This window comes from Desmodus rotundus, chromosome 2 (genome assembly GCF_022682495.2).
Source record: "Desmodus rotundus isolate HL8 chromosome 2, HLdesRot8A.1, whole genome shotgun sequence".
Classification (NCBI taxonomy): domain Eukaryota; kingdom Metazoa; phylum Chordata; class Mammalia; order Chiroptera; family Phyllostomidae; genus Desmodus; species Desmodus rotundus.
The window spans coordinates 91,289,511-91,317,161 of NC_071388.1; the positions used below are offsets into that span (position 1 = coordinate 91,289,511).

At 42.9% G+C, this 27,651-nt stretch overlaps 2 protein-coding genes across 10 annotated transcripts in view; one reads left to right on the top strand and one right to left on the bottom strand.

Moving 5' to 3' along the window:
• Positions 1 to 7,512, top strand: part of SIDT1 (SID1 transmembrane family member 1) — a 98,776-nt gene extending 91,264 nt beyond the window's left edge. The window contains exons 20-25 of one of the 2 annotated variants that reach the window (XM_024577889.3): positions 1,274 to 1,353; positions 2,257 to 2,303; positions 2,641 to 2,746; positions 2,827 to 2,937; positions 3,906 to 4,019; positions 5,465 to 7,512. In XM_024577889.3, the coding sequence (XP_024433657.2) occupies positions 1,274 to 1,353; positions 2,257 to 2,303; positions 2,641 to 2,746; positions 2,827 to 2,937; positions 3,906 to 4,019; positions 5,465 to 5,527 (521 nt within the window). In that variant the 3' untranslated portion in view covers positions 5,528 to 7,512. The remainder of the gene's footprint in view (positions 1 to 1,273; positions 1,354 to 2,256; positions 2,304 to 2,640; positions 2,747 to 2,826; positions 2,938 to 3,905; positions 4,020 to 5,464) is intronic. The other variant, XM_024577890.3, reaches the window with a different exon arrangement.
• Positions 7,513 to 15,446: 7,934 nt separating this feature from the next.
• The window catches only part of USF3 (upstream transcription factor family member 3), a 58,745-nt gene continuing 46,540 nt past the window's right edge, over positions 15,447 to 27,651 (bottom strand). For all 8 annotated transcript variants that reach the window (XM_053918359.1, XM_053918362.1, XM_053918356.1 and 5 more), the window contains one exon: positions 15,447 to 27,465. In XM_053918359.1, the coding sequence (XP_053774334.1) occupies positions 21,014 to 27,465 (6,452 nt within the window). In that variant the 3' untranslated portion in view covers positions 15,447 to 21,013. The remainder of the gene's footprint in view (positions 27,466 to 27,651) is intronic.

Consider the following 27,651-nt stretch of genomic DNA (forward strand, 5'->3'; position numbering starts at 1 on the left):
GAGACGGACCAGGCTGGTTTCCTTGAGGAATAGTAAATTTCTGAGTGTCTGGCACAGGCAGAAAAATTCTGTTCTTCATGATGAGCAAACATTACTTTTATAATCAGAAAATAACGTTCAAGTCATCCTTTTAAAGAGAACAATAAAATGACCAGTAGTCTACCTGTTTGGTTACCTGCTCACAAATCTTTCTCTTTCTCATTTCTCCTCTGCTTTCCACTGATCCAGATGTGTCTGACACAGGTAATGTTCAGCGGCCCTTCTCAGGGTTCTAGATTGTTTTCTTAACAAAGCAGCCCTCCTAGTTGTCCTGCCAGCTCTGCTCCCCGAACACCTCCCTCCAGGTTGGGCAGGCTCGGCGAGCGGGCGAGCCAGAGCGAGGTGCAGAGGCAAGGGCCACTCCGCCCGGCCTGCGCCCCTCTTCTGGACGATTGCTGGGCATGCTCCGTATCTCCTTCTTCCCTCTGTGTATCTGACGGTCTAGCAAAAGCTGGTTAAATTGGCCCCCGGAGTAGCGTTCACAACAGAGCTGGGACCCTGTCTCACTGAAGGCTTGCCCTGCCGTGCGTGAGAGGTCTGCAGGGTGGGCTGCTCGGAGAAAGCCCCACCTGTGACACTGACTCTGTTCCTGCGGCAGTTGTAACACGAATACTCACTGTGCTTTATGCCATCCTTTGGAGGAATCGCATTTTTAAAAGTCTTTGCTGCCTTTCTCTCCCCATTTGACTAAATTCCTTCGATGATAGCTTCAGTACGTGTTTAGGTTTTCTGCACCTGCTCAGTAACCCTCCATATCCCTTGGTTCAATTCTTACTGACTCGTAGCCACATTGAGTAATACAGATTAGAAATTTTACAAGCTAAGATTTCCCATCCTCTAGAGAGAGCACATGTTTTAAGGTGAGCTTGAGGGGCCCCGTAACACCTCTGCTCTAAGGGAAACACCATCGGAGAAAACCATAAGCAAAGGGAAGCCTAGCTGAAGGACACCGTGCAAGGCTTGGCCAGCCGCCCACATTGCCTGTGACTGCTGGCTACTCGTGCACATCTTGCCCGCCTTTCTGCGGTGTGACCCACAGAGGTGGCACGCTCTCCGTGAAAGCGGCTAGTGTGGGTGTCGCTTATAAAGCAAACGTTTATCGCGCATCTCTTAGGTGCAAAGCACCGTTTTTATAGGTGAAGATGACATCATCCTGGCCCCAAAAGTTTGGGCCAGAAGGGAGCATTTTGATTATCTCTGACTGAGCCTTCTTACCATGCGATCGTGTCGTCAGCAGATTTGGGGATGTTCCGGCGGGCAGCCATGGTGCTCTACACGGACTGCATCCATCAGTGCAGCCGGCCTCTGTACATGGTACGTGTGCCCCTGGGCTCTGGCCTTCGCCAGAGAGTGGGGAACTGCAGGAGGGGCAGGCTCAGGGCGGCCACCCAGGCTCCCCAAGTCTAGAGGGCCAGATGGCCCAGGGTGACTGAGGTGCAGTCAGGGGAAGAAGCATGCTGCTTATTCTTCTTGTTCATAAAAAGCAAACTGGGTTGGTCCCATTTTTGTACATGAAAGATTGCTAGTATAGAAATACACGTGTGTGTGTGTGTGTGTGTACAAAACTGTTAAACAGCGACCATAGCTGTGGCAGTGTCCCTGTAGATAACCATCCAACGAGGTAAGGTAATTTCACTGTGTCACTGAAAGGGGGCACTATTAATAATTGCACCAGGAAGGAGGCACAAACCAGACTGTCCCAAGCAAACTGGGGCCTATGGCCACTCCAGTCACTTTCATTAGGAACTTATACTTTCCACATTATACGTGTGTTTGATTTTTATACATTGTTTTTTACCATGAGCAAGGATATTTTTTAAAAACTGTGGTTGAAATTGCTTAGTGGTTGAAATACAACTTTTAAAAACCCTCCATTAGAGTTTTCAGTGCATTACACACTTGTACACTGAGCAGGGGACTCGGGGCCCTGGTCACAGCTGTGTCTCCGCTCGCTGGCCGGTGACCTCGGAAAGCCACGTGCCTCCCCGAGCCCTGCCCTCACCTTGACACAGAGGCGCTCAGAACCAGCGGTGCCGCTTGCGCCTGGCACACAGGAGCTCACTAAGTACCCGCTAACAGTCTATAATTGAAGGATTTTTACAAAAAGGAATGTGGGAACCCCTTAGTCCACTAGAGCTTGGACAGGAGCTCTGGGCCCTAAAAATAGAGGGAACACAGGCTGAGGGGTTTTCAAGGTTTTCTTTTCTCCTCTTTCAGGACAGAATGGTGTTGCTCATCGTGGGGAATCTGGTTAACTGGTCCTTGTAAGTAATTTTAAGAAAACACGTCTTTTATTTTTAGTTAATACCTGTGACGGTGTGGTTTAGCTTTCTTTGGCTGCCATATGAAGGGAAAACTCATTTCAATCAGACGTGAAGTATGATTCTTAATGGTGCATCCCCTGATGGGAACTTTCCAATCGTTAAAAATGAATGTTCTGAAGGAGGTGTAATCAGTTAAAAGTTACTTATATGTTAAAGAGGTTGGGGTTTTTTTTTTTAATTCCCCTCCTTGCAAAAATGAGAGTGGGAAAGAGAAAAAGTCAATAATGTTACAAATCCACCCTTATGGCTACAAAGTAATTCCCGCCCGTGTGCATAGCGCCCTATTTGGACTGATCTACCGACCCAGGGACTTCGCTTCCTACATGCTGGGCATCTTCATCTGTAACCTGTTGCTCTACCTGGCATTTTACATCATCATGAAGGTAAGGAGGCGGCTTGGGGCCTGCAGCGCCCCCGCCCAAGGCTGGCAGTGAGAGTGGCAACCTCTGCTTCCCACCCGCAGCTCCGCAGCTCTGAGAAGGTCCTCCCCATCCCGCTCTTCTGCATTGTGGCCACCGCTGTGCTGTGGGCTGCTGCCCTGTATTTTTTCTTCCAGAATCTCAGCAGCTGGGAGGTAAGAGAACAGTTTTCTTTTCCAACATGCTACTCTTGCTCCACCTTGCCTTTTCAGCATCCTGCCTCCCTCTCTCCGTGTGCTTGTCGTTGTTAATCTTTTTGGTATTCTCTAAAGCAAAAGCTTTCTCTAAAAGCTTTACTATCTCGATGAAGGGCACGTTGCTATCGTTATCAGGGTAGCACTCCCAAATGTATAAAGCCCATACTCTGCAAATTTGATCTTCCGTGTCTCTTATGTTACACCCTGTTCTCAAAGAATGTTTAACATATGCAAAAACCTTGATAAGTGTATCTTCTCCACCTTTCTCATCATAATCATCATCCAAAAACAAATGCCCAGGTGCAGGTGTTTATACATCCATCTCAGAGACTGGAAAGCCGAGGCCTGGGAAATTAGTGATATTGCTGGGGCGCAGAGCAGGGAAGTCTCCACTCCATCTTCACAACCACCGAGATCGACTGTAGAACGTTTTTATCTCTCCAGAAATTAACTCTTCATTTCTCCTGAACCCCTTAGCCCTGGGCAACCACTAACCTGTCTTTTGCCTCTGTAGATCTGCCCACTCTGGGCACTTCATATTAGTGAACTCATACACCATGTGGCTTTTGAGTCTGACTTCCTTCATTTAGCATGTTTCCTACATTCATCCATGCTGTAGCTTTACCAGGACTTCATGTCTTTTTATTGCAATGTAATATTCCATTGTGTGGCTACACTACATTTGATCTATTCACCCGTCAGCTGATGGACAGTTGCATTGTTTCCACTTTGGGGTTCTTACAAATGATGCTTCTGTAAACATTTATGTACGAGTTTTTGTGTGTGTGTGTGTGACTGTGTGTTTTCTTGGAAGCTAAGTTTTTGAGCCAGGAGTTCGCATTTGTGTAGCTTTGGCTGCTCAGCCCTCTGAACAGCTGAGCCAAGGGATTGCTCGCCCGCCCACGTGCTGCCTCACCTTCCCTCAGGGAACCCCGGCCGAATCCCGGGAGAAGAACCGGGAGTGTATCCTGCTGGATTTCTTCGATGACCATGACATCTGGCACTTCCTGTCTGCCACTGCCCTATTTTTCTCATTCTTGGTGAGTTTATAATACCTTTTTTTGTTAATTTCTTCTCTCTTGAATCCTGTGCTCCTTTTTCTCTTCCCCTCTTCCTTACCCCCTGCTTTATATTCCTCTCTTAATATCCCTTTGCAATCCCTCGGTGTAATTCAGTGTCCAGATTTTCTCTTTCTTTTTGTTTATGTTGGGGTTCGATGTTTATTTTTCTTTTTCTTTACTCTTTAATATTTTAGGACACAGACTGACAAAATGGTTTTCCTTAAGCTGCACAAGGTTCGGACTGAACTGGTTGTTGGAATTCACATGCCCAGAATGCCCCAGGCATCACTGTGGGCATCCATTAAAATTTTGGTAACATTAGGTTACTCCCTATGCTAGATTCACATTCCTCCTCCTCCGCTTCCAGCCTCACGGAATAGCTTACAAATAACTTACAAATTCCTGGACTAGCTTAGGATAGCATCAAGGCCTCCATTACCTTCTAACCAGTTGGTTCCAAATCTTTTCTTTAGTCCCTCCATTTATTTTTTACCCCAACATTTTCCCAGAAGCCAAACGTGTTATAAGATCCTTGGACGATACCTCCTGCAATCCTTTCATATTAATTTTGATTTTCCAAATAGAAGTCCGTGGCACCTACACAGGTTCGGTTGACAAATAACAGGAGCAGGTGTCCTGGGCTCCCAACACTGCGGGATTTAAGCCGTCTCCGCCAGCCTTATAACCTCATAAGCGGAGCAGGGCTACCCCCTGGTGGCAAGTTTGGAAGTTTAATCTGTACAATCCTTCAAGGCTTTTATTTTTGAGTCACTTTAATTAGAATGAGAGAGACAACAAAAGTGGAGTGAAGGGTCCCAGTGGAGAGAGTGGCGGTGTTGGGACGTAAAAATGGAGGAGGAAGGTACACTTTCTGTGTAGCAACACTTTCTGCAATAAAACTTTATTTCCTTTAGGTCTTGACCTAAATGGTCCTTCTAATAATGATTTCCCCAGCCACCCTCTCAAAATTATTTTATCTCTCCCATCCTATACTTCCCATGTTCTGACCATCATTTAATTTTTACCCTTAGTACACAGGACCATCTAACACACTCCACCTAGCACATATTTCTGTCTAACACACTACATATATTTTACTCATGCATTTGCTTCCTCTCTGAAGCCCTCTCTCCGACGTAAGCTCCAGGATGGTAGGAGGTTTTGCCCCTTTCTTGGCAAGCTATACCTCCAGCGCCTGGAGTAGCACATGATAGACCCGTGATAAACATTTGAATTAATTAATAAATGAACTACGTATATAACACATGCCTGTTGAGCGCACAGCACTGTAGAAGGCTGCAGAAGACATGAAAATGAGCAAGGGCACTTACAGGTTCGGTCCGCGTGAGTCTCAGAGAGAAAGTAAGTACTTACTGTGGCTGTGACCACGCGTTCCTTTCATTCCTCTGCCCCTCACCTTTCAGGTCTTGTTAACCCTGGATGATGACCTGGATGTGGTTCGGAGGGACCAGATCCCTGTCTTCTGAGCCTCCAGCTCTAAGAGCGGGAAGAGGGAGCCATCGATCTTGGTGCTGCTTCATAAAAACACACAGGGCCTACAGCACAGTACCCACTGCCAAATGCTCCACTCAGCCCCTGTGGGGTCAGCTCTGCACACACTCACACGGGGAGGGCAGGAGCAGAGGAGATTCAAATCCGCACCAAGCGGGGAAGAAAAGAAGCGATGGCTGTGGGCAGGACCAAGCCCTGAACAGTCGAGAAAGCCTCACCCCCTTTTGTTGCAACTCTGAAACTGGACAAAGGCTGCGTCAGTCAACTTGCTGTCTCGGGACCCCCCCACCTCACCTGAGACGCACCAGCAATGTCAGAATGATGCTGCACTTTTCCCTCCAGCCACTCCCGTGCCCACGAAGGCCAGCAGCCCAGATTCCCCACCCACAAACTTAGGTGGGCTCCTTTGCACCTTTGCAACATCTATTGTTCCAGACAACTCAGCTGGCTTCTCCAGGGTCCTGGGACGACGTGGTTCCTCAGAGTCTGGTAGTCGGTGGACCCGATGCCCTACCCAATTGGGACAGATATTTTAACAGCAGCAGCTCATCACCTCCTCAGAAGGAATGCTGGTTGTTGCCCCCCACCACACACACACCGGGTTCCTGGTCTCCTTAGGAGGCCTGGTCATACACTCTTCCTAACTCATCCCCAGGACCAGGGCTGGGGTGATTACTTATTCCTTGGTGTCTTCATTTCACTGCTGTGTGCTGACCCCATAACTCAGGCTCTGCCTTCTTGAAAAGAAGGGACCAGGCCCTGTTGCTCCACAGACTGTCTCTAAGGTGGCAGGGGAAAGGAGAGAACTTTTCTACCAGCAGGAGGAGCAAGAGAAACGACCGACAGTGCTAAGAGAGAGGGGTCATCAGTCAGCGTCCGGCGAACAGGCCCCACCCTAAGGATTTGAGCTCCTGGAGCTAACTTGGCCAAGGCAAAAGTACTTTCGCATGCTTCCGATTCAACCAGCTCAATTCTGTGCCCACGGCACCTTTGGGGAAGGAGTGAGTGTTTAACCAGGGGTACTGCGCTAGGGGTCCTCTCCCACTGACCCAGCCCCTTCGCTGCCACTTTATGTGGATCAGGACCTCCAGACTTTCTCCCTGGAGTTCTCGAGAAGCGACTCCCAGGGTGAATGCACGTTACTCTAACTCCCTAGTTGCAAAGAGCACAGGGGATTGAGGGTCGTCTTGCTTGCACCTAATGATTCTCATGGTCTCCCCAGCAAGGCCTTGAAAGCCCAGCACCCCACTTCCCTCCACGCTGTCTGGCAGCTCTGCCCCCGAGAGTCCCATTTGGACCAGGCTCCTCGGTGCCTGCTGCGATGGAACCGGGAAACGTGCTGGCCACCGTGCACACACAGACGCATTTGCCCGTGGCACGGAAGTCCCCTCTCACCTCTGCTTTCCTGACCACTCATCAGAGAAACGGGTCAGCCATTCTTTTTTTACAAAAGCTATTATCCTCTCTCTCACACATCTGCATAATGTTCAAAACACACTTTGGAAGTTGAATAGCAAAATTTCCCTCATTTTAAAATCACAAAGATGCTGTTAATGAAATATTTTATTATTTCGTCAAATTTGTAATTGGTCTTTTGTTACTCTTTATTCCTTAAAAGTTGTGGGCATCCCATCCTGGGGACAAAATCCTTGCCTCACGTGATCATGGTATAATCAGATAAGTTCATACTGGTGAAAAGTGTTCTATAAAATAAAAACTCCTGTGCAAATGTAAAAACATTGTTGGCTTCCATAGGCCATGTGAAGGCCATGTTACATGGTTGTGTTAGTCTAACATCTAAAAGAAATTTCAAATCTGTTTAACTATGGTTGCTTTGAACCAATTCTTTTCTTTTAGTGGGCTTACGGTTTCAAATCCCCCTAAAAAAGATCCACTAAGGAAATGTACACAACGACTGTTCAAGTAGCCCTGTGGCCTGAAGTAAATACATTCTAAGACACATTGCCTTTCGGAAGCTTGTTTGGGAAATACGTCCATGGGCGTGGGGCGGGACCCTGTAGAAACGGGCGAATCGAGCTGCTGTATTCTGGACCGTTTTCCGGTGCTTGTGTTGTGTCATAAACTCACACACTGCGGTCCGTTGTGTTCACTACAGCAGGACTAAAAACCCAGCCCAAGCCCACTCTTACACATGTCAAGTCTAAAGGTGCTTGTCACTCATTCTTCCTGCGGTGCCCACGTTGTGGTTGGAGAACTCAAGGAAATGGCTCGACTGCATCTGTGGGGTGGATAGGAGTGCGGGGTGGAGGGGCGAGCAGAGATTGTTAGAGCTGACCGGTCCCTCGTCCGTACATAGTACAGTGCCTGTGCGACTTGTACCTGAGCTCATGGTCTGCACTCTTTACAAGAAAAGGGAAGGCAACTCCGAAAGCCGAGTTCAGCAGGAGGGTAACTGGAGAAAAACAGCCACTGCGAAGAGGCCCCTGGCAGGGCAGACCCAGAGGTAACAAGAGAGGTTCAGCCAGAGCAGGACAGCGATGTGGCAGCCAGAGGGGCCAGCAGTCACATAAAAAATAACCCCTTCACACCTCTGATGAATGCCGGAGAGGCCACTCCACCTGTTGGTGCTGGATGGTTGAGGGCTTAGCCCAGCTTTATTTTAGCAGCACTTGAAGCCGGTGGGAACCGGAGTCTATCTGAGGATGGGACTTTCCATGACTGAAGGAGGTCACCGAGCCAGCTCCCAGGACAAAGAAACTCGCAGCTGCTTCCCTTGTAGCAGCAAAGAGCCACCAGAATGTTCTGCGGGACCACAAAATGTATGTGTCAGTGAATTAAATAATACACAAATGTTTCTCATTCTGGGAGGTAGTCTCTCTGTGTAAAACTTGGGGGAAAGAGAGAAGCAAAAATAAACACTTTTCATAAAAGGAACAGTAGAGTTGGAGAAGGATTCTAGAGTCAGACGTTAGTCCAAATACAATTGCATGTGACCTTTGGCGAGTTGCTGGACCTCTAGGGTTCTCGCCTTCCCCATCCACCTGATGCTAACACTACACCAGGGTGACAAAGGTGGAGATGTGCAGACTCCACCGGAACCAGCTGTTCTGTTCCCTGTCCTCAGTTCCAGGAGGTGGGCGGGGGCGGGGCCTCACGTGCAGAGATTCTTCAGACTCTCCAAGCTCCCCGCCCCACCCCGGCCTTGCCCCCTTTTCTGCATTTTACTGCCTCAAGCCCTTAAAACTCACATTCCAACACAGATGAGAAATTGCCACCACAGCTGGGGTCACAGGGGAAGTCTAGCTGGGTATGATGTCACACTTCACTATTGCCTTCTCTGGCTTGGGTGTTCTCCTCCCTCAAGTAGCTATTACTATCATGCTCGGGGATGCCAGGTGCAAGCGTTCCCCAGCGCTTCCTGCCCCGGCCCCCAAATGTGCTGTGGGAAAGCCTGGGTGTTCAGCTTGTGTGAGGAAGGGCTTCAGCCCGCCGGCGACAAAACAGGTCCCCAAAAGAGGAAGCATTAGTGGTCACTCAGGTTTGGAAATGACTCTAATGTTCCCTGGTGAAATTTAGAAAGAATGTTATGAGTAAGATACCATTTGCCTCTGCCCAAAGCAATGTAACCCTTCCTTACCACTATTCTGCCCAGTTAAAAGTAGGGTTTGTTTTGTTTTGGGTTTTTGTTTTGTTTGGGGGTTTTGTTTTTTTGCTGTTTTGTTTTGTTTTTTAATGCTGTTTGGAGAAGATAAACCAATGTGGCTAAGTTTTAGTATCTCCTCTGTATGAAGGCACCACTGTCAGCAAGGTTAAGCGCCTGCTAACTCCTAGGCCTTGACACACAGGAATTCAAATATGCCTGGCAAGAGGCACCGGCCAGCCTGCACCACTGAGTTTCCGAAAGGCCACAGTAACAGAGTGTTCACTTGGACAGGGCTCCTCCACAAAAAGACCTCATTCTCTGAGCTCCAAGGAGGGGCTGGAATTCATCCTACAGTTTTTCCGAAGTGTGATCTTTCTATTCTTATTACACTACAAAGACGACTAAGTGGTTCCCAACATTCACATAGAATTATCCCCAACTCCCCTGAATCTGAGGAAAATGGAGCTCTGCCCTCTTCCTATCTCTAGATTAGATTTCATAATTTTCCCTGAACTCTAAATTTTTTTAAAAATCCCTTGGCTCTATTCTATATTTTGTCTTACTGCCTTGAATTCCCTGCCATCTAACACATCCGTTTCACTGGAGACCAACACTAGCTGGTCTTTTCATACAGAACAGCCTTGAAGTGTTGCCATATTTCAGTCAAGTTCTCAGTCAAGTCTGGGTGTCCCATTTTTACCCCAGCACTATAGGTATGACTTAGAAAACTAGCGGTTTACACAGTGAAAGATTTTTGCGTGAGGACAAGGGCTCTGACGCACTATCCCGTGGTGGCTAGCTCCTGGGCCCCCCATTTCCCGGACTCTCGGCATTCTTCATGAGTTTGGCCTCTTAAGTGCTTTAAATGGAAGATTATTCGAAATAATTCAAAAGCTCTCTATTTTAGAATGCTATAGCATTGCCATCAGAGAAAAAAAAGTTGATTTGCATTTTATGATTTTTATTACATTGCTTATCTGAGCTTTCCACAAGGCTCAGCACCTGGTTCTAGGGAGGCCCCTTCAAGGAAGAGGACAAATTCAGGCTTGAGTTTTACTCTGCTGCTCTCTTAACATGGGACACCTTGTAAAGCAACCTGCTTTTCAAGGGGTCTACTTCCCCTTTACCCCCCGTTTCCTTGCCGTACCAGTGTTTACGCATGTAGAATCAGAAATACTGCTTCAGCCAAAGGACAATGAAGAAGTGCTTGGGCAGGCCGGGTAAGGAACTGGACACAGCAATGGGCAAAACACACAGTTTCTTCCGTCATGGGGTCCACGGTCCAAAAGGGAAGATGTACATGAAACAAGTAATTAAAATTTGTTCATTGTAAGTGGGCAAAGAGCTCTGAGAAGAGAATGAATGGCTCCATCTCCCTGATCCTTAGGAACTACAACACCCCCCCTGCTGGAGGACAAGCGTGTTGGCAGAACTGATCGTTAAAACAGTCGACATCTGTCATCAGGCCTCAGCCAAGGGTTTCATATACATTACCGTGTTTAATCTTGAAATACCCCTCTGCGATGTTGGTATCGTTATAATCCCCATGTCCCAGATGGAGAAACTGAAACTCAGAGAAAGTCACTGTCCTGGATGAAGCAGATATTGCAGAAACCTGGATTAGTAGTCAAAAATGAGTAGTTTAAGTAACAAGACTGAAGAAAAGAAATATAGATTGCAGTACCATAATGATTCAACCTTTATCTGTGCATGTATTTATATATGTAAAATACACAGCCTAAAATTATAAAACTCTTGAACCTGTTAACAAAAAGAGAAGGTTTTGCCCTGGCAGGTGTGGCTCAGCGGATTGAGGGCCAGCCCGTGAACCGAAAGGTTGCCAGTGTGATTCCGTCAGGACTCAGGCCTGTGTTGTGGGCCAGGTCCCCAGCTGGTTGAGGGCTTAGCCCTGTTTTATTTTAGCAGCACTTAAGGTCTGTCTCAAGTTGGGGGCATGGGCGAGACAACCAATTAATGAAGTTAATTGGTTAACCAATTAATAAGTTAACCAATTAATTAATTCTCACACACCAATATTTCTCTCCCTCTCTTTCTCCTTCCCTTCCCCTCTCTCTAAAAAACAAAGTATTTTTAAAAATAAAAGAAGATTTTTTCAAAATTCAGAAGATATGTGTCTGTCATATAAATCTGAGCACAGTGAAACTTACTGTGCTTTTAAGAAAGCCAAGCAATAAAACTACAGCTTTGGATCGTTTTGGCTCTCTAAACGGGAACAGCTGGATTCATATGAGAACTGCTGCTCCAGTTTCTAAGCTTGCAAAGTCAAGACCAAAGTCTTTTTTATAAATTCAATGATTGCACTTGGCAAAGGGCTATAAACCCAAAGGTTCATTTTAAATTAAAATACATGTTGCATAAGGTGTCAGGTTTCCACTGGGAGGCTGTTGATTCGGAACCAAAATTAACAATGGACAGAAAGAACAGGAATGCAGGGGGGGGTTTATTTCCTAAAAAACATTTAGACACACACACACACACACACACACACACTGTCAAGAATCAAAAAGTCCCCCAAAGCTGCCTCCAAAACTCATCCACGCAGGCCCAGTAGGTCAGGCAGAATCTATGCCTCCACCCGAGGGCTGGAGTGTGTACCAGCCCTCGCTCCTACAAGGGAGAGGTTTTATCCACCAAACTGAGGCAGAAGAGCTAGTCTGCAATGAACTGGGAAATCATAAATCTTCGTCTGGGGTACAATGATGACGGCGATAAGTGTTTCTAAATTTGTCCAGAGGTAAGACAACAACAAAGCAATGTGACTTCATTTGAAACACTGACATAGTAACCAATTTCCTTCTCCTACACTAAGCTGTCTCTAAGGCTTTCAAAAAAAGATTTGATGTGAATTTGCACATTTGCCACTCAGCAACATTTTAAAAAATGGGATTTAACCTCATTGGATTCAGGAACTCCCCGAAAACTTCCCTGAGGCAGTCAGTTCTGCGCCACTGCAACCGGGCTCCAGTCTCTTTCCAAGCCACAGATCTGAATGTGACCAAACCACGTAAGAAAACACAGCCAAGCACGAACTGCACAGCACGGAGTTAAAAGCTGGATTTTCATATCTTCCCCCAAATCTGTAGCTTACTTGCTTATGTGAAAAGTTAAGTGGCACATCGATACTAGTAATTAATTTACCTGACTTCTGAACTTATGGAGGCAGCAAATTAGCACTTATCTCAATTTCTCACAAGAAATAAAACAGGTCAGAGGAGCTGTTGACGCCGACCAAGAAACTATATTCTAGCAGAGCCCTGCATTTCAGCCTCACGTGTAGGGGGCTGGAAATGAGGAAGGGTGTGGAAAAGAATCGCCCCTTGGCATTTAAATATTCCTTTGAAATGGTGTGAAAACACTTGAAATATAAAACCTCTTTGTCCTGCACAACAACCCTGAAAAGGAAAAAGGACAGATAATGCACCAACAAATAAACTAAGGTGCAAAGAACTTACGCTACTTGCCCTAAGTCACACAGCCCGCTGATGGCAAGCCAACACGAAATGGCATCCTGGCTCTTTCTTTCTCCGAAGAGTGATAGCACAGTAACTTTTAGATTTGGCTGACTCAAGAAATTTGTCAAGAGAAAACTAACATCAGTTCAGACTCCCACAGATAGCATTTAACTTTTTATTTAAGTATAAAATATATTCAGTAATATACAGTATGTACATTAATTTAAGTTTATACAGATTGGTGAATTTTTACATATATACGTGTATGTAACCACCACGCACATTAAGATCCAAAACATTTCTAGCAGCCTCATGTCTGATCACTATTCTGACTTTTCTCCTCATAGATAAATTTTGCCTGCTCTTGAACTTCATATAAATGGAATTATGTAGTAGGTACTCTTTTTTGTTTGGCACTTTGCACTTGATATAATGTCTGTGAGGTTCCTCTGTGTGTGTATCAGTAGCTTCATTTTATGAATATGACCTTTAATTCATCCATTCTCTTATTGATGGATGTTTGGGTTGTTTCAAGTTTGGGGCTACTGTAAAGAAAGCTTTTACGAACATTCTTATACATATCTTTTGGTGAACTTATACAAACTTTCTTTTCCAGGGTACATACTTAGTGCCTTATGGAATTGCTCAGTCACAGGGTAGGTAAGTTTTTAGTTTTAAAGGAAACTGCCAACAATTTTCCAAAGTGGCTGTTCCAACTTACACTCCCATTGTCGCCGATGAGAGTTCTAGTTATTCCACACCTTTTCAATACTTGGAACTAATTTGCCAATTCCTCCAATTTTAGCCTTTCTGGGTGAGAGTGCAATGGTACTCATTTCCTTTTATTTGGCATTTTCTCTGATGATTACTGATGTTAAGTGTCTTTTCATAGACTTCTTGGCCATATATGTAAAGAGTTTTTTCAAGTTCTGTGCCCATTTTTAAAAAATAAGCTTATGAGTCTTTTTCTTTTTGATGTATATAATCTTTGCCAGTCTGTGATTTGATGATTAGAAATTCTTAGTTTTTATAAAGTCTAGTATAACAATTTTTTCTTTTATGGTTATGCTCAGATAATATTTCCTGGGTTTTTTTCTCCCTAGAACACTATTCCTCAAATTGTTTGGTCTCAGGACCCATGTATAGTCCTAAACATTACTGAGGCCCCAAAAGATTTTTGCTTATGTAAATTATATCTATCAATATTTACCATGTTAGAAATAAAAATGGAAATTTAAAAATATTTATTAATTCATGTAAAGATAGCAATAAACCCATTATAGAAAAATAACTTTATGATAAAATTTCTATTTCTACACTATTTTCCAAAACAAAAACCATTGTGAGAACCGTGACAGTGCTTCACATCGCTGTCAATCCATTCAGCAGCTGCCTTAGTAGAAGACAACTGGGTTCTCAGCTCAGATTCCGCCTTCACTCTGCTGCCCTACTTTGCTTGAAGTATATGAAGCAAATCTAGCCTTACAGAAACATGTAGTTGGAAAAGGGAGTAGCCTTTCCAGATAATTGTAGCTATTCTTTCATATACCTAAACTCGACAAAGGGTAGTTTCCCAAAGTTGCAATGTGGAATTTGAAACTGAAGCAGTGAACTTTTCATGTACTGTCATGTTAAAATCCATTGGTCTATCTTATAGTTGATGGGTTTAGTAGCTCTTACAATAAATAGGATTGTTCTAACTTTTTGTTCTAGTTGTTGCAGTGGGACTGCTGACCTGCCAGTAGCTCCTACATCCCACCTGACAGTGAAAATCCCCCGCATACCTTCTTAAAGAGACAGGTAATTAAAATCATTTTCCTTCAGACATCTAAATAAACTGGAAAGCCAACAAAACTTTAATCTGTTACAATTTGCACTTTCATCTAAGGGAGGTCAAATTTATACATAATGTTTACATTTTTATGGGTTGTATACCCTTTAGGGCACATTAGGGCTCCCTGTGTAATCAAAATATATGATACATCCATGGCCTGTGTGAGAGGCAGTGTGCAATAACATGATGGTCAGAATACTGAGTTTTAATCTGAACTCCCAAGAAGTTGGAACAAGGAAAATATTCTATTAATGTCCTGTAGGACATGCAGGAGTTAATGATCCCTACCTGTTTTAATTTGCAGATATATTTACACATTTGTAAAACAAAAACTTCAGGTGTAAATGAAATAAACACCTGAGTATTTCATTTTTGAAGTACTGTCCTTGATACTACCACCCTCTCTTAAAAAAGTACCCATTATCCTGAACATCATTTCCTGAATTCATCATTTTTACATCTGCAGGCTACGCCTAAATAATAGTTTAATTTCTAGGCACTTAAGCTTTATATAGCTTTATCCTGTACAAGTTCCTCTGCAGCGTGTTTTTTCCCTCAATTTTTCCCTCAAACTTAATGCTGGTGAGATGTGACCAAGTTCACGTGGCTGTAATGAAAGACCTAATTCTTGTCCCAAAGTTCTGTGCTTCAGTTTCCTCCACTATAATATTCAAAGAAGAGAGTGTAAACTGAGTCATCTCTCAATATTCTTCCAGATCTGAAATTCTGATTTTATTATTTACAATAAGCACAGAGGTGTAGAGTCTGTTCTAAAAATAGAGCGCTGCTCATAATTATGATTTATTTGAAGTTGACTCTTTCATCAGGAACACAATCCCCAGGGGAAATATGTCATGTTATTATTTCAGACACTTTGGCAAAATAAAGTTAAAGATTACCTGAATATAAGACTTTAGTTTTAAAGAGAAGTCGTTTTCACACCAGGCTTGAAGTGGCACATGCAATGACCAGAAAAGACAGAATTCACAATGCAAAAATGCAAAGTTTATTTTCTTAAATAAAATACTATATTCATATCTATACAAATAATTATTACAACCATTAAAATGTTACATTTACCAATAAAAATTTCAAAACTTTAAACAAGAGCATGGTTCAGAATATTCACACCCTAATACAATGCATTTGTAAAAAGATGTCAAAATAAACAGGACCTATTCTTATTTACAACAGTAGGACAATCCTGATCATATTATACATATCTGCTCTGAATTCCATTACAAAACAAGTTAACTCCCATTAGAATAATAAACCAGGTGATTTACAGTAATAGGACACAGTGCACAGCGGACATTGCTGGCATGGAAATAGATACAAATATTACACTATTGAAAGCATTACAGTTAGGTTTGTTTCTGGTGACTGCCCTACAGTAAGCTTCTTGCCCAGTGTATCTATAAATAATTTGTGAAGGTGTTTATGTTCTCAGATTTTTCCACCTATTTTTTACCAGAATGAATACATTATGGCCTGCTGAAAGTGGAAGCAAATCTTTTCTTCACAGTAACACAATTGCAGCATTTTAAGCAACACTGTCTGGTCCCTTTCTTCTTGGAAGATCAATAGTTCAACTCCCCCTAAAGGTTACCAATATAATCAAGTCCAGTGCCTCAATGACCTCACAGATGAAAAATGGTTTTAAGACTTAGGGGATGGGGAACAGAGATCCAGAAAAGTGAAGAGGGCATCTAGTTGGAGTAAATATTAAGTTCCTATGACATAGTATGATGGATAACCAAACACACAGCTGACCCCCCCCAAAATAAATATATATTCAGGATCACTTTTTAAAAGGTTAATTTGCAAATAGAGATATCTTCCATGTCTCATGAAATTTCTAATGAGGATTATGCAGTCATCAAAAATAACACCAATTTGGATATTATACCCAATATTTTCAATGCAAGTTGGCTCATGTTTATGTAGCATCTGAACACATGCACGAGACAGAAAAAGATTACACAAATCTATAAATAAGGACATTGTGGTTTGTACAAATCTATAAATAAGGATGTTGGATGACCATCACATAGAAGCTGAGTTTAAAAGGAGTTTTGCTTCTACCTAGTTGTTTTTTTTTTTTTTTTTTCCAAGATTGGAATCAAAGATGGCTCAGAGAATGATAAGGCAACAGTGAGAAGCATCAACTGTACTTGTCTTCCAGGTGTTTGATTACTTGACAGGTACCATCCTGGCTGGTCCTTTGCTATAACAGAGGAGCAGGTGAGTAGTATGTTCCAATGGCTGGTCTTAGGACCAGAGGCACAGTTTCAGTAAAGTGCAGTACCAGAGAAGAGGCATGTGAGCAGAACCAGAAAGAAACTCTGTCCAAGAAGGCCCTCAACCCTTCCTCCTGGCATATCTAAACTGCCCCAATCTAATCTTGATGTCTCCCACAGACTCAGTAGAAAACCCTCAGGCTCACACAGAAGTACAGAATGCAGGGAAAATATGGTTAAGTCCCCAAAAGGACCCCTTTATGTTAAACTCTGGAGAAAGAGAAATAGTAGCCAAAAAGGTACCTCAAGAAACTATTTTCTGGCCTTTAATGTGCATATAGGTATCATAAAATCATCACTCACAAAGTAACTTCACACTAGTTTCTCTGGCTATTACAACTGCCCTCTGGATTACTATCTGCCCTTTTGCTACAAAGCCATGGGCAATTATCTCCAGGCAAAGGCAGGGTTTATACAGACAACAGAATCACCACAATGACATCCAGGTTCCTAAGGATAGCAACCCAAAGCTGTCTTTTGGGATCAGCTTTGCCCTTTCTTCACTCCATGGGGGGCAGGGAGGTGCTCATTAAAACAAGGAACAGAACTATATGGCACATTAAATATTTTAAATCAATTGTGATTAACTTCTGTTTTGAGAAATTGGGTGACTTAGCAGTTGCCAAGACCAGGAATTGGGAATCATCGATTTGGGAGTAGGACTTCCTGTCACACAATGACCCAATAGATGGTGTGCCCAATAAATGTTTCAAGGCAAAGGAGTAATCGTCATGCTAAGGAAACGACCAGATTCCCTGCCGCCTGTTTAACATAGAGCAGACAGATGAAAATAAGAGCCTAGGTACCTATGTGTCAAAGGAAGGATATTGCTAAGAAAATAGGTTTATGTAAGTCATTACCCTTTCTCAAATTTTTAAAACTTTATTCCCATTAAGTGTGTTCCCACATTTTGTGGGGGAGAGGGGTAGACATTTCAGCCTCTCCAGGAAATGACCGATGTTAGAAGGCAAGAGCAAGGCAAGTGAATTATCATTAAAATAATTTAAAGTAAGTTTGCTTAAATAATTCTTTATTTTAAAAAGGTGATTTTAAAAGTTGATCCTCGTTGAAGTTCACCCTGATATGTGACTAGAAATTGCTGCAAAAGAACATTCCCTCCTCGTTTTTCTCTCTCCACAGTTCTGATACATAAAATTGTGTAAAGCATGATCACTCTGGAATTCTCAGTCCTTACTCGGAAAAAGGGGCCATCTCTGACACCGCCAGAGTCTCACAATAAAAACAAAAAATAAATGTCCTGAAGTGGTATAAAACATCCCAAAACAACCTGTTTGTACAAATAAAAAAAATTACATGAAACTTGATTTGTTTTATCTATGATTCACACACTGAAAGTTTGTACATGATGAAAAATCTGAAAGTTTTCACCTCATTAGAAGTTACTGTGTTAAATGTTTAGAGGAATCAACCACTTTCTGCAACTGATTCCATGTGATAATACTAAGAAAAAATTGATTTAATCAATGACTCTCATTTACAACTCATACATAAGCTTGTGTATTTCCAGAAATTAAAAAATTATTTGTGGAAATGGCTTTACAAGCTATAGTCATATATTAGCAAGCCAATGATAACATTAAATTTACTATAACCAAAACTGACTATGTTCTCTACCAACCCTTTGCCAAAAATGACATCCAGAGATCACTAGATATTAAGATAAATTCTGCCCCCTAAATCAGGTAGCTCCTTAATTATCACATACTCAATACTGCTGGTAAATCTCATACACTTGTGCTTTTAAGTCAAATAAGATTACTATGCTTGGAATCCTTACAGACTTGAGTTCATATGTAAAATGACCTCGTGTGTGTGTGTGTGTACACACACATATATATGTATATATATATATATACATACTTCATATATATGTATATGAAGTATGTATATACACACACATACATTTCTGTAAGATAATTAGAGCTACATGTAAGCAGGAGCCAAATTACTTGCAGATGGTGACATCTTTCCTCAGGTGCTCAGATAAGCCTTCTTTAGGGGTAAAGAATCTTTCAGGATCAAAGTGTTACAGGCTTGGAATGAAAGCTCTGAGAACTGTACCTCTGAACAGAGCTGAAGAGAAAAATACAATCAGTGCAACAGAGAAGTATCTGAAAGTTCCAGGCCTTGAGGCCTTTTCATTGCAATGTTCAAACTAAGTTTCTCTTAGCTTGTTACCTTAGTTCCAATTATATCTAAGAGTCCCCAGTTCTTCAGAACTCACTAGCCACTGTGTACATATGTGTGTCTGTGTGAGACACAGAGAAAATAAACACATTGAAAACTGTCCTTGAAATTAGCAGATTGGATTTTTCAAGTACAAAGAAAAACTTGAATGTTAAAGCTTAAAGCTCAGTTAAGATAATTTAAATACAAGTAATAAATCTCACACTTTTTCTCAATTTAAACTTTTAATTACTGTGTTTATCTGTGATCTTGTGGAATAACTTATTCATGAAGCTCTCCTATTCCTCACCACCACCATTTTGAAGGGAGAAAATACAAGTTTTTCTCATTTACAATATATTTTTTTTTGCCCCCAGAAGGCTGCTTCAGTCGGCAGCACAGTAGATGGGGAAGTTCGGTTAAAAACAGTTAAAGAGGCACAGATGACCCTTTCACTGAGTCTTTAGAAGAGGTATTCACTGGAGTTCACTGCTCTAACCAAGTCCTAGGAGGTTTTTTTAAGGGAGGGGGAAAAATGCTGGTCCTTGGGTTCACTTTGTTAATAGAGCAGGCAGAACAATTTATATGCATCTCTCCCACTTCATCCCAGTTTTGGCAGGATATAACAAGAAAAAGTAGTGGGTTTGAGAATATGAGCATATATGGTTGTTGACATATATTGAATTTTGAAAACTTAAACTAAGTATATACATATATTTTTTTAGGTTTATTATTAACTTCAGTGGGGCTTTTTAAAACCCCTACATCAAGTTTTTCTGTACTTCAGCAGGTCTTGGGTCTCAATTTCCCATTTTCAGATGGCAGGCCTATTTTTTAAACAACCAGTTTATACTTTAAAATCTATGTGTACACACACACTCACACATACACACAGATATATATAAAGACAATTTTTGAAGCACCATTTCACATCTACCATCAGGAAAAATACTGAACAAATTCATCTTATTATAATTCTACTATGAAGGATAATAATGCAATATACAATGCCATGTTTTAAACATAAATATCAGTAAGTGAAAATTAGGACAGAGCTTAATACCTTGCAAAGAAATACTTTAAAGGTAAGGCTCAAATAATTTTGTAGATTCCAAACACACCATTTACTGATCAGTCCCTACTGATTAAACAAATGTAAAAGAATTTATTTCAAGATCAATAAATAGAATGAAGAGATCATATGAAAACAAAACACAACTGATGAAATGACAATCTTTGACTGAACGCATGCAAAACCCCACAGTGGAACTGCTCTTATCCTTACGGTCTGATGCAAAATGAAAGTACAAAATGGAGGGTATCTATGCACTTTTCTTTTTAGCTTTCTGCTTTTAAGGCTAACTGTTTAAGGAAGACCTTTGCTTTAAAGGATCTTGGCACATTAAAGGAGAACACAGCTCTTTGATTTGAGGAACAAGACATGAAACTCAGATAATTTACTGTTACAGTTAAGGAAGTTATACCTAAACCCAATCTTGGGAATAATGGCTGACCTTGAACAACTCATTTATTTGCTAACTGCTTACCTTTGACCACAGACATTCATTCTATATAATTCAACACCTGCCATGGGTGAGAAACCACTCTAGATGCTGACATAACCAGCATTTGGTTATAAGCCATTGTGCTATAGAGAACTATCTGTATTTTTGGAGAACAATTCAACTATTTCAACTACTTTACATACTTTCAACAATCAAGTTCAAAATCTAGGTTCCTTCCTACTACCCAACAAATACCAAGATGATCTCACCCAGCTTCCAGCTGATTAATATTTAGGGAATATTTATTACAAATCAAACTTCAAAATGCAAATCTGCTTGGAAAATATAAAAAGCACATGATGCAGTTAAAAATGAAAGATAATTTGACAACTCAGTATTCGCATCATCTCTGACACGGCTTCCCTACATTCAGGAGATAACTGGAAATTGATCACATGAACACAAAGGCATACGCACGCGCAATCTCCCCTATCACGGGCATGCACGCAGAAATAGTTGTAGTCTCACCTGTTACATTTACGTTTAGTCTATCAGTATTTAAACAGCTGAACTGCAGTCGTGACCTAAAATATGGCTTATGTTGTGGGCAGGTCTGTTTGTGGACTGCTTGGAAGAGTCAGAGGCGGAGGAGTTTGCAATTGTAAGCAAAGGTGACATTGCTGAGCCATCGGGAAGAGCTGTAGCTATTTCTGGAAACAAAGATGTCATATTGAAATTGGATAAGTGAGAATTGGTCATGTGCATTGGTGGCATATCAGGGAGAAGAGGAAAACTTGGTTGACCAAAACCAACAGGTCTTGGAGGAGATAAAATTGACCCAAATCGGTTATTTAAACTTCCACTGTTTACCTTCTCTGTGCTAGGATTTGAGAACATTTGATTTGAAAAATAGGGGATTGAAATGTCGTTGGACAGTGTAGGGTGAGCAGGAGAGTATGGGGGATAGAAGGAAGGTAAAGTATTTTGGGGATCTACAGGGATGAGGGCTGGAGTTCGAGTGGCACTAGGCTGAGTAACCTGTGGAATGAAAGAAGTATTAGCATTTATTGGTGGATTCATGCCACCCTCAGGAATAAAAGGAAAACCAAAATTTTGTGATAGGGTATGCTGATCAGGCACTGAATTATCATTAGGTACTTGTGGGCTATCAGGCATGAAACGAACAATACTTCCTCTCTTCTCTGTAGTGGGTTGTTGGCGTCCAAGAATCATACTGCCACTAGCAGACAGAGGAAGATGGGGAAGACTTGGATCAAAGACATTGCTATGCCTTTGGTTTCCAGAACGATTCCTTTCGGGTTGACGAATTTTGGAACCACTGCTATCTTGCAAGGGATGCCTTGATCGCTGAGGAACTGAAGAATTAGTTTGACGTACAGGAGGCCCTTGGTCAGCATTTCCATGAGACACAGATGGATGTGGCAAAGCTGGCCTTGCAACCCCATGCATGTTGGTTGTGACTGGAGGGTTCATGTGGCCCTTGGTTCCATGACTGTCAGTAATCCTCATGGGATTGGACTTCTGTACAGAAACATTGGGACTTGTGTTTCGACCTTGAATATCTCCTGATGAAGAAGAATTTGAAAAAGGAATATTCAAGGTGCTGTTCCTGGTGTTAATTGCACCTAAGGACATATCACAAGTTTCCCTATTCTGATTTTCACTCTCTCTTCTAATATGGACACTTTCATGAGTTGGGGGACAATTATATTCAATAGCAGGGGATGGACCACACTGTGTATTCCTCTGATGTTCTGAGAGTGATCTCTGGCTTCCAATGACCTGGTCACTAAGGTGAGGGGCAAGTAAACTCTGCATGAAACTTTGATGACAGGTATTTTCACTGTCCCTTGCTGGGACAGCACTTCCTGTTGGGACGCTCTGAACTGGTGGATAAGGTAATCTCTTTTGGCGGTCAACTGGTACTGGACCAGGGTTTTGACTAATTCGAAAAGCCTGAGACTGCATACTCCTCATTGACGATAGAGAGTTACCTATTTCATTGTTTCTTGAAGACTGTACTTCAAAATTACTCTGGGGCTGTTGAATGGCTCCAGTTGGTTTAAATGTCTGACAGTCAGAAAGGCGGATCTCTGAGGCAACGTTATGGTCCACACGACCCTGCATATTATGAATGGCCAAACCCTTATTTCTGGGTACATCGAGGTAACTTCTCATTTCAAGCTGATCTGAAACTCTAGAACCCTGAATTGATATACCCATTCTCTGCTCTGAATTAGAAGATGTCTTTCCAATGAGTGCCTCAGCAGAATAACTTGAAACTCTATTTCTCTCTGGTCTGTGTGGAGTACAGGTCATATCTGAAGGTCTAGTCACAATACTTGGTTGGGACACCATTTGCTGCTCTATGCCTCTTGATGTCAAGAGCCTCTGCATTGGATTATGCCCAGATACATGTTCAGAAGAAACCCCTGATCCTTGCTGTCTGCTTCCAACATCCTGCTGCTGGTGCATAATATCTTGATTGAGATGGTTCTGGGGATGGTTATGGTGGTTCCGGCTAGTTGAAGGGTTTTCACAATTCTTTTCTGGCTGGGAGCTTCCAAAGTGTTGCTGTATCTGTTGCTGTATCTGCTGATGGTGGGGATGTGGCTGACCACTCTTGGGTCGGGATTGGTCAGTCCCATGGTGCTTCGGTTGTAAGGAAAGCTGAGAGGCCTGAGTGCCCTGAACAAGATTCCTCTTTTTCTGCATCTGAACTTCCTGTTGCAGAGTTCTCTGCTGGTGGACATTATGGGGCTGAGAGTGGACAGAGCTCTCTGCATGAGGTATGTGATGCTGCAGTTGATATAAATGATGCCTCTCTCTTAACTGCCCTGCTTGCTGCTGCTGCTGCTGCTGCTGCTTTAAGTAGAGATGGTTACTGTGCAAGTGAGATACCCCTTGAGCTGGAACATGCTGTTGCAGGGCCTGCAGATGTTGACTGGACTGGGTTTGCTGCTGCTCAGCAACTGAAGGTTGAGAATTGCATTGAACTTCAGTTTGCCTCAGTGCAGGGGCTACAAAGTTGTTACTAGGTGGAAATAATCGTGTAAGGCCATCTCCATGTGCTGGGTTGCCAATAGGCACAACTGAGTTTGAAGAGTTGGGAGGGATCTGATTAACCATAATTTGAGTTTGATCAGAAATGCTGTCTGGAGTTCGGCTCATCAGGGACATACCTTCAAGCCTGAGGGGGGCTGGCTGACAATGCTTTTGACGTTTAGCTGAAGATAGTAGAAGGTCATCTTGCACAGCACGTTTAGCAGAGTCCTTACGGCTTTCATGACTTGGCTTTAAGAGTGGCTCTTGAATCTGTGGATTTGGTATAGTACCAGTCATAGTATTTAGTTGTTCTTGGGAATAATCAGTCATCAGAGATGGTCCAGGAGGCTGATTGCCATAGGAACTAGATGAAACAGTCAGATTAACTGTAGCAGGAACAGTTGTTTGTTCTGAAGTTTGGGCTAATCCAGCACAGCTGATGAGAGGATGGCTGATGCTGCTCTGATGGATAAGATTATTCACACTTAAACTGGTGATGTTTGGTGGCTGAGAAGTCGAAACCTGCAAAGAGGCATTTGACGTTTTAATTCCTATAGAACAACTTGGTTTTTCAAGGGGCCTATCCACAGTTGCTTTGATTGAATCCTGAGAATTAAATTCATTTAATGGTGATTCTGCCTGACCTGGGTCATTCTCTTTAGAGATCTGTGTTTTGAAAGGCTGGTCTCCTTCTAAAGATGATGCTTCAGAAGGCTTTGAAGTAACTTCCCTTATATCAGCCTGGGTGCCAGCTCTTCCCTTCTCAAGGTTCTCCTGGTCAAAAATAGCTCTTGCTGCAAGAGCAACTATATCAGTTTGCTCTACAAAGGTACAGCTGTCACACGTATTAGTTGTTACACTGCTGGTGACATCCTCTCTGGTTGTTTCAGGAAGCATGGATGCAACTGAGAAACTACGACTACTGCCAGAGCTGGTTGACATGGGAGAGTCGGCCTGCCTACTGTTGAGCAAAGAACCATGAATACCCTCATGATCAGGGGTGCAGGAATGATGCTGTTCTGGATCTCTATCCTCACTGTTCATCAGTAACAACTCCTGTTTGGGATGTAAATCAATACTTGAATCAACTATTTTAGAATTTTCTGAAGAAAAGTCAGGATGGTCCATCTGGACTGAAAGAGATGATTTCTGAGGGTCTTTTTCTTTAGCAAGGCCGGATAGTAATGCAGTTAAACCTTGCTCCTTTAAGAGACCTGGGGTTTGCATTCTATCTAATGAATCGTGCTCAACTCTGCAAGGTTCAGCAATGATTTCTACCTCAGAAGCAGAGTCGGTACTTGTGGTGCTCGTGGCAGATGACAAACCAGAAACCTGAGAAACCAAAATGTGGGGATCATTTGAAGGTGAAATCAACATGTTGGCTGAAGTACAGGGTTTGGCAGCATCTGACAATGCCAAACTTGTTGGTGGCTTATCCTGAGATGTCTCTCGTTGTACTATGGGGGCAGAATCTTTGGATTTTGCTGGGGCCATTGCTAAATGTTCACTTGTTACAGACTCTTGGGAGGGTGAATTAGACTCTTCTGCTGACTTAGACTTGGGTACAGATGCAGGTATCACTGATTCTGAATTCAGAACATCCAAAGGATGTGAACCAGAAACACTTACAGTACTCTTTGCCTGGGACACAGCAACAGATGGCAACACAAGAGGGGGGCTTTCCAGCAGTCCAGCATTACATGGTGGCTCTGCTGAGCCTTCAGTGCTGGGGCAGTCTGCCTTGCCCACATCTCTGACTGGATTCAGGGGGCATGCTGACTTGTTAGCTGCTAAGTGTTTCTTGACACCTGGCTTCTTATTCAACCTTTTTGATTTCACGTTAGACAAACAAGCTACAGTGTTCACTGAGGGAGTAGTCACTAGATTATAAATACTGGGCAGTGCGGCTGAACTATCTGTTGTCATGGGAGATGCTACAGTTGCTGTTAATGAAACACAGTTAGCTGGGGTGGTTTGACTATTTGCAGCAGTTTGAGGGTTGGCGGGCTGGCTAATAGACAATTGTACGCAGCTTTGCCCAGCCATCTGTGATATGCTTTGATTGAGGCTGGCCAAAGCGCCAAATGTATTCAGGGCAACGTTGGTATTTGGATCTTCGCTGGTGGTAGGCTGAATAATTTGCATAGGGTTTTGGTTTGTAGTTCCTGATGAAGACATCACAGGCTGCAAAGCAAAGAGCTGTCCATTTAAAGAAATGGTTTGAGGCTGTTGTTGGTTTGACATGGTAACAGAAAAAGTTTGTGTTGAATTAGATGTTGATAATGATGAAGGTCTTGGTAATATGTGGACAAGATGCTTTCCCCCAAAAGTTTGTGGAGTCGAAACATTTTGCGCTGAATTAGACCCTATTATAGCATTGGCTCCATTGACAGGGAGCCGAACAGAACCAGGAGGTGGAGCTGAGAGGAGCGGCAAAGGATTCTGATTAGCTGCCTGTATGATTACTATCTGCTGACCTACGGTTTGGTTGGGAACCTCGGCCCTCATCACTGTTGGGCATGGAGTGGTGCTGGGAGGCTGAAGAATGATAACATTTTGATTAGTTGGAGCTGCATTAACAGCTGTCCCAACTGGCTGAGCCATCTGAATCACTTGCATTGCTGAATTCAGTGGAAGGATATTTTGCGGGGGCTGAGATTTAACTTGTGGCTGGGCAATTAGTGGCTGCATAGGTAAGGACGGACAAGAAGGCAGGGTTACAATTACTTGCTCAACTAGCTGTCCATCTGCTGGAAAGGAATTATCCAAGTTGATGCCAGTCAATCCGTGTCTACTGTGGTTTGTTGTGGTGGGGCTAGTACCAGACTCATTTAATACTGGAGTCACAGCAGAAGTTGGTGTCTGGCTTAAGGGCTGAATAGTGTTTCCTGCCAGTTGCAAAGTAGTCCACGTTGTCTGCGTGTTTCCAGCTGAGGAAATTCGAGTAAGGCTATTAATGTTTTTCATATCTGAAGCACTAACAGCTGAAGAAGGCAAAGAACGAGCCCAACCATTATCCAAAGGGTTTGCAGAAAGAGTGCTTACGGGAGTGGTAGTCTTCCCTCCTCCAGGGGCAGGTGGGGCCACTGCTGTGGTGACACTTGTTGAGTCTGCACCCTTGCTAATGCTTATTGGACAGGAATCACTCACAGATCTAGGAGGCTGGGAACAGACTGTGGTGGTAACTGAAACAACGAAGGTGGTTTGAAACTCACTTCTGAAATCCTGTATGCTCGGGCAGGTCTTGCCTCCATGGTTCACTTTAGTGGCAGCTGCCGAGGAGCTGGAGGGGATGCTTGTGGCACAAGGGACCATTTTCTTCAATAATTTGGGGTTCTCTTGCCCATTCTTATTTTCAGAAGAATTTTGGTCATTTAGACTTGTGTGTGAGGGACGATGTTGGTGAGGTTCAGGCCCAACAGGAATAGCAATCAGGGAGCCAGCGGTGGCACCAAGAACATTTGATTCGCTTTCAGAGGTGGAAAGCTCGAGAATATTTTGAGCAGGAATGGTAGCCGGAAGACAAAGAGGAACAGGCTGGTTGGCAGCCAATGCAGAAACTGCAGTCTGATGCCATGGCTTGTTTTCAGAAGGGTAAACTCCAGAAATAGACACGGGAGTCACAAGATTGCAAGTCCTCTGTACTGGCACCACATTGGCGGTTTGCTTTTGTAAATTATGACCAACATTAAAGGTTATCCCCTGAACAGCTGTTCCTTGGCTGTTTCCACCAGGCTGACTCCCATTGGAATACACAATGATATTTTTTTGAACCTGGTCACTGGGAATAACAACAGAGACCTTTGAGTTTTTAAGATTTCCTTTCCAGTGGATTGTGGGATCATCATACAAACATATGTCATTTGCTTTTAGTAATTCAATATATCGGCCATTTTCTTTTTGAATTTCTTCCAGTTGTTTACGTAGCTTTTTAATTTCTTCAGCTACAATATAAAAAATAAAAATGAAAGTTACCTGTAAATGTCAGTATTTACAATAACTTAAGAACTGTGTACTAAAACTACTGAAATCTAATTCTAGCATTCTAAATACCTCAATTGAGAATATCCAGCATGTCCTAATACAAGTTTTCTTCTTTTTAGAATGGTATCTCAAACCTCTATCCCATA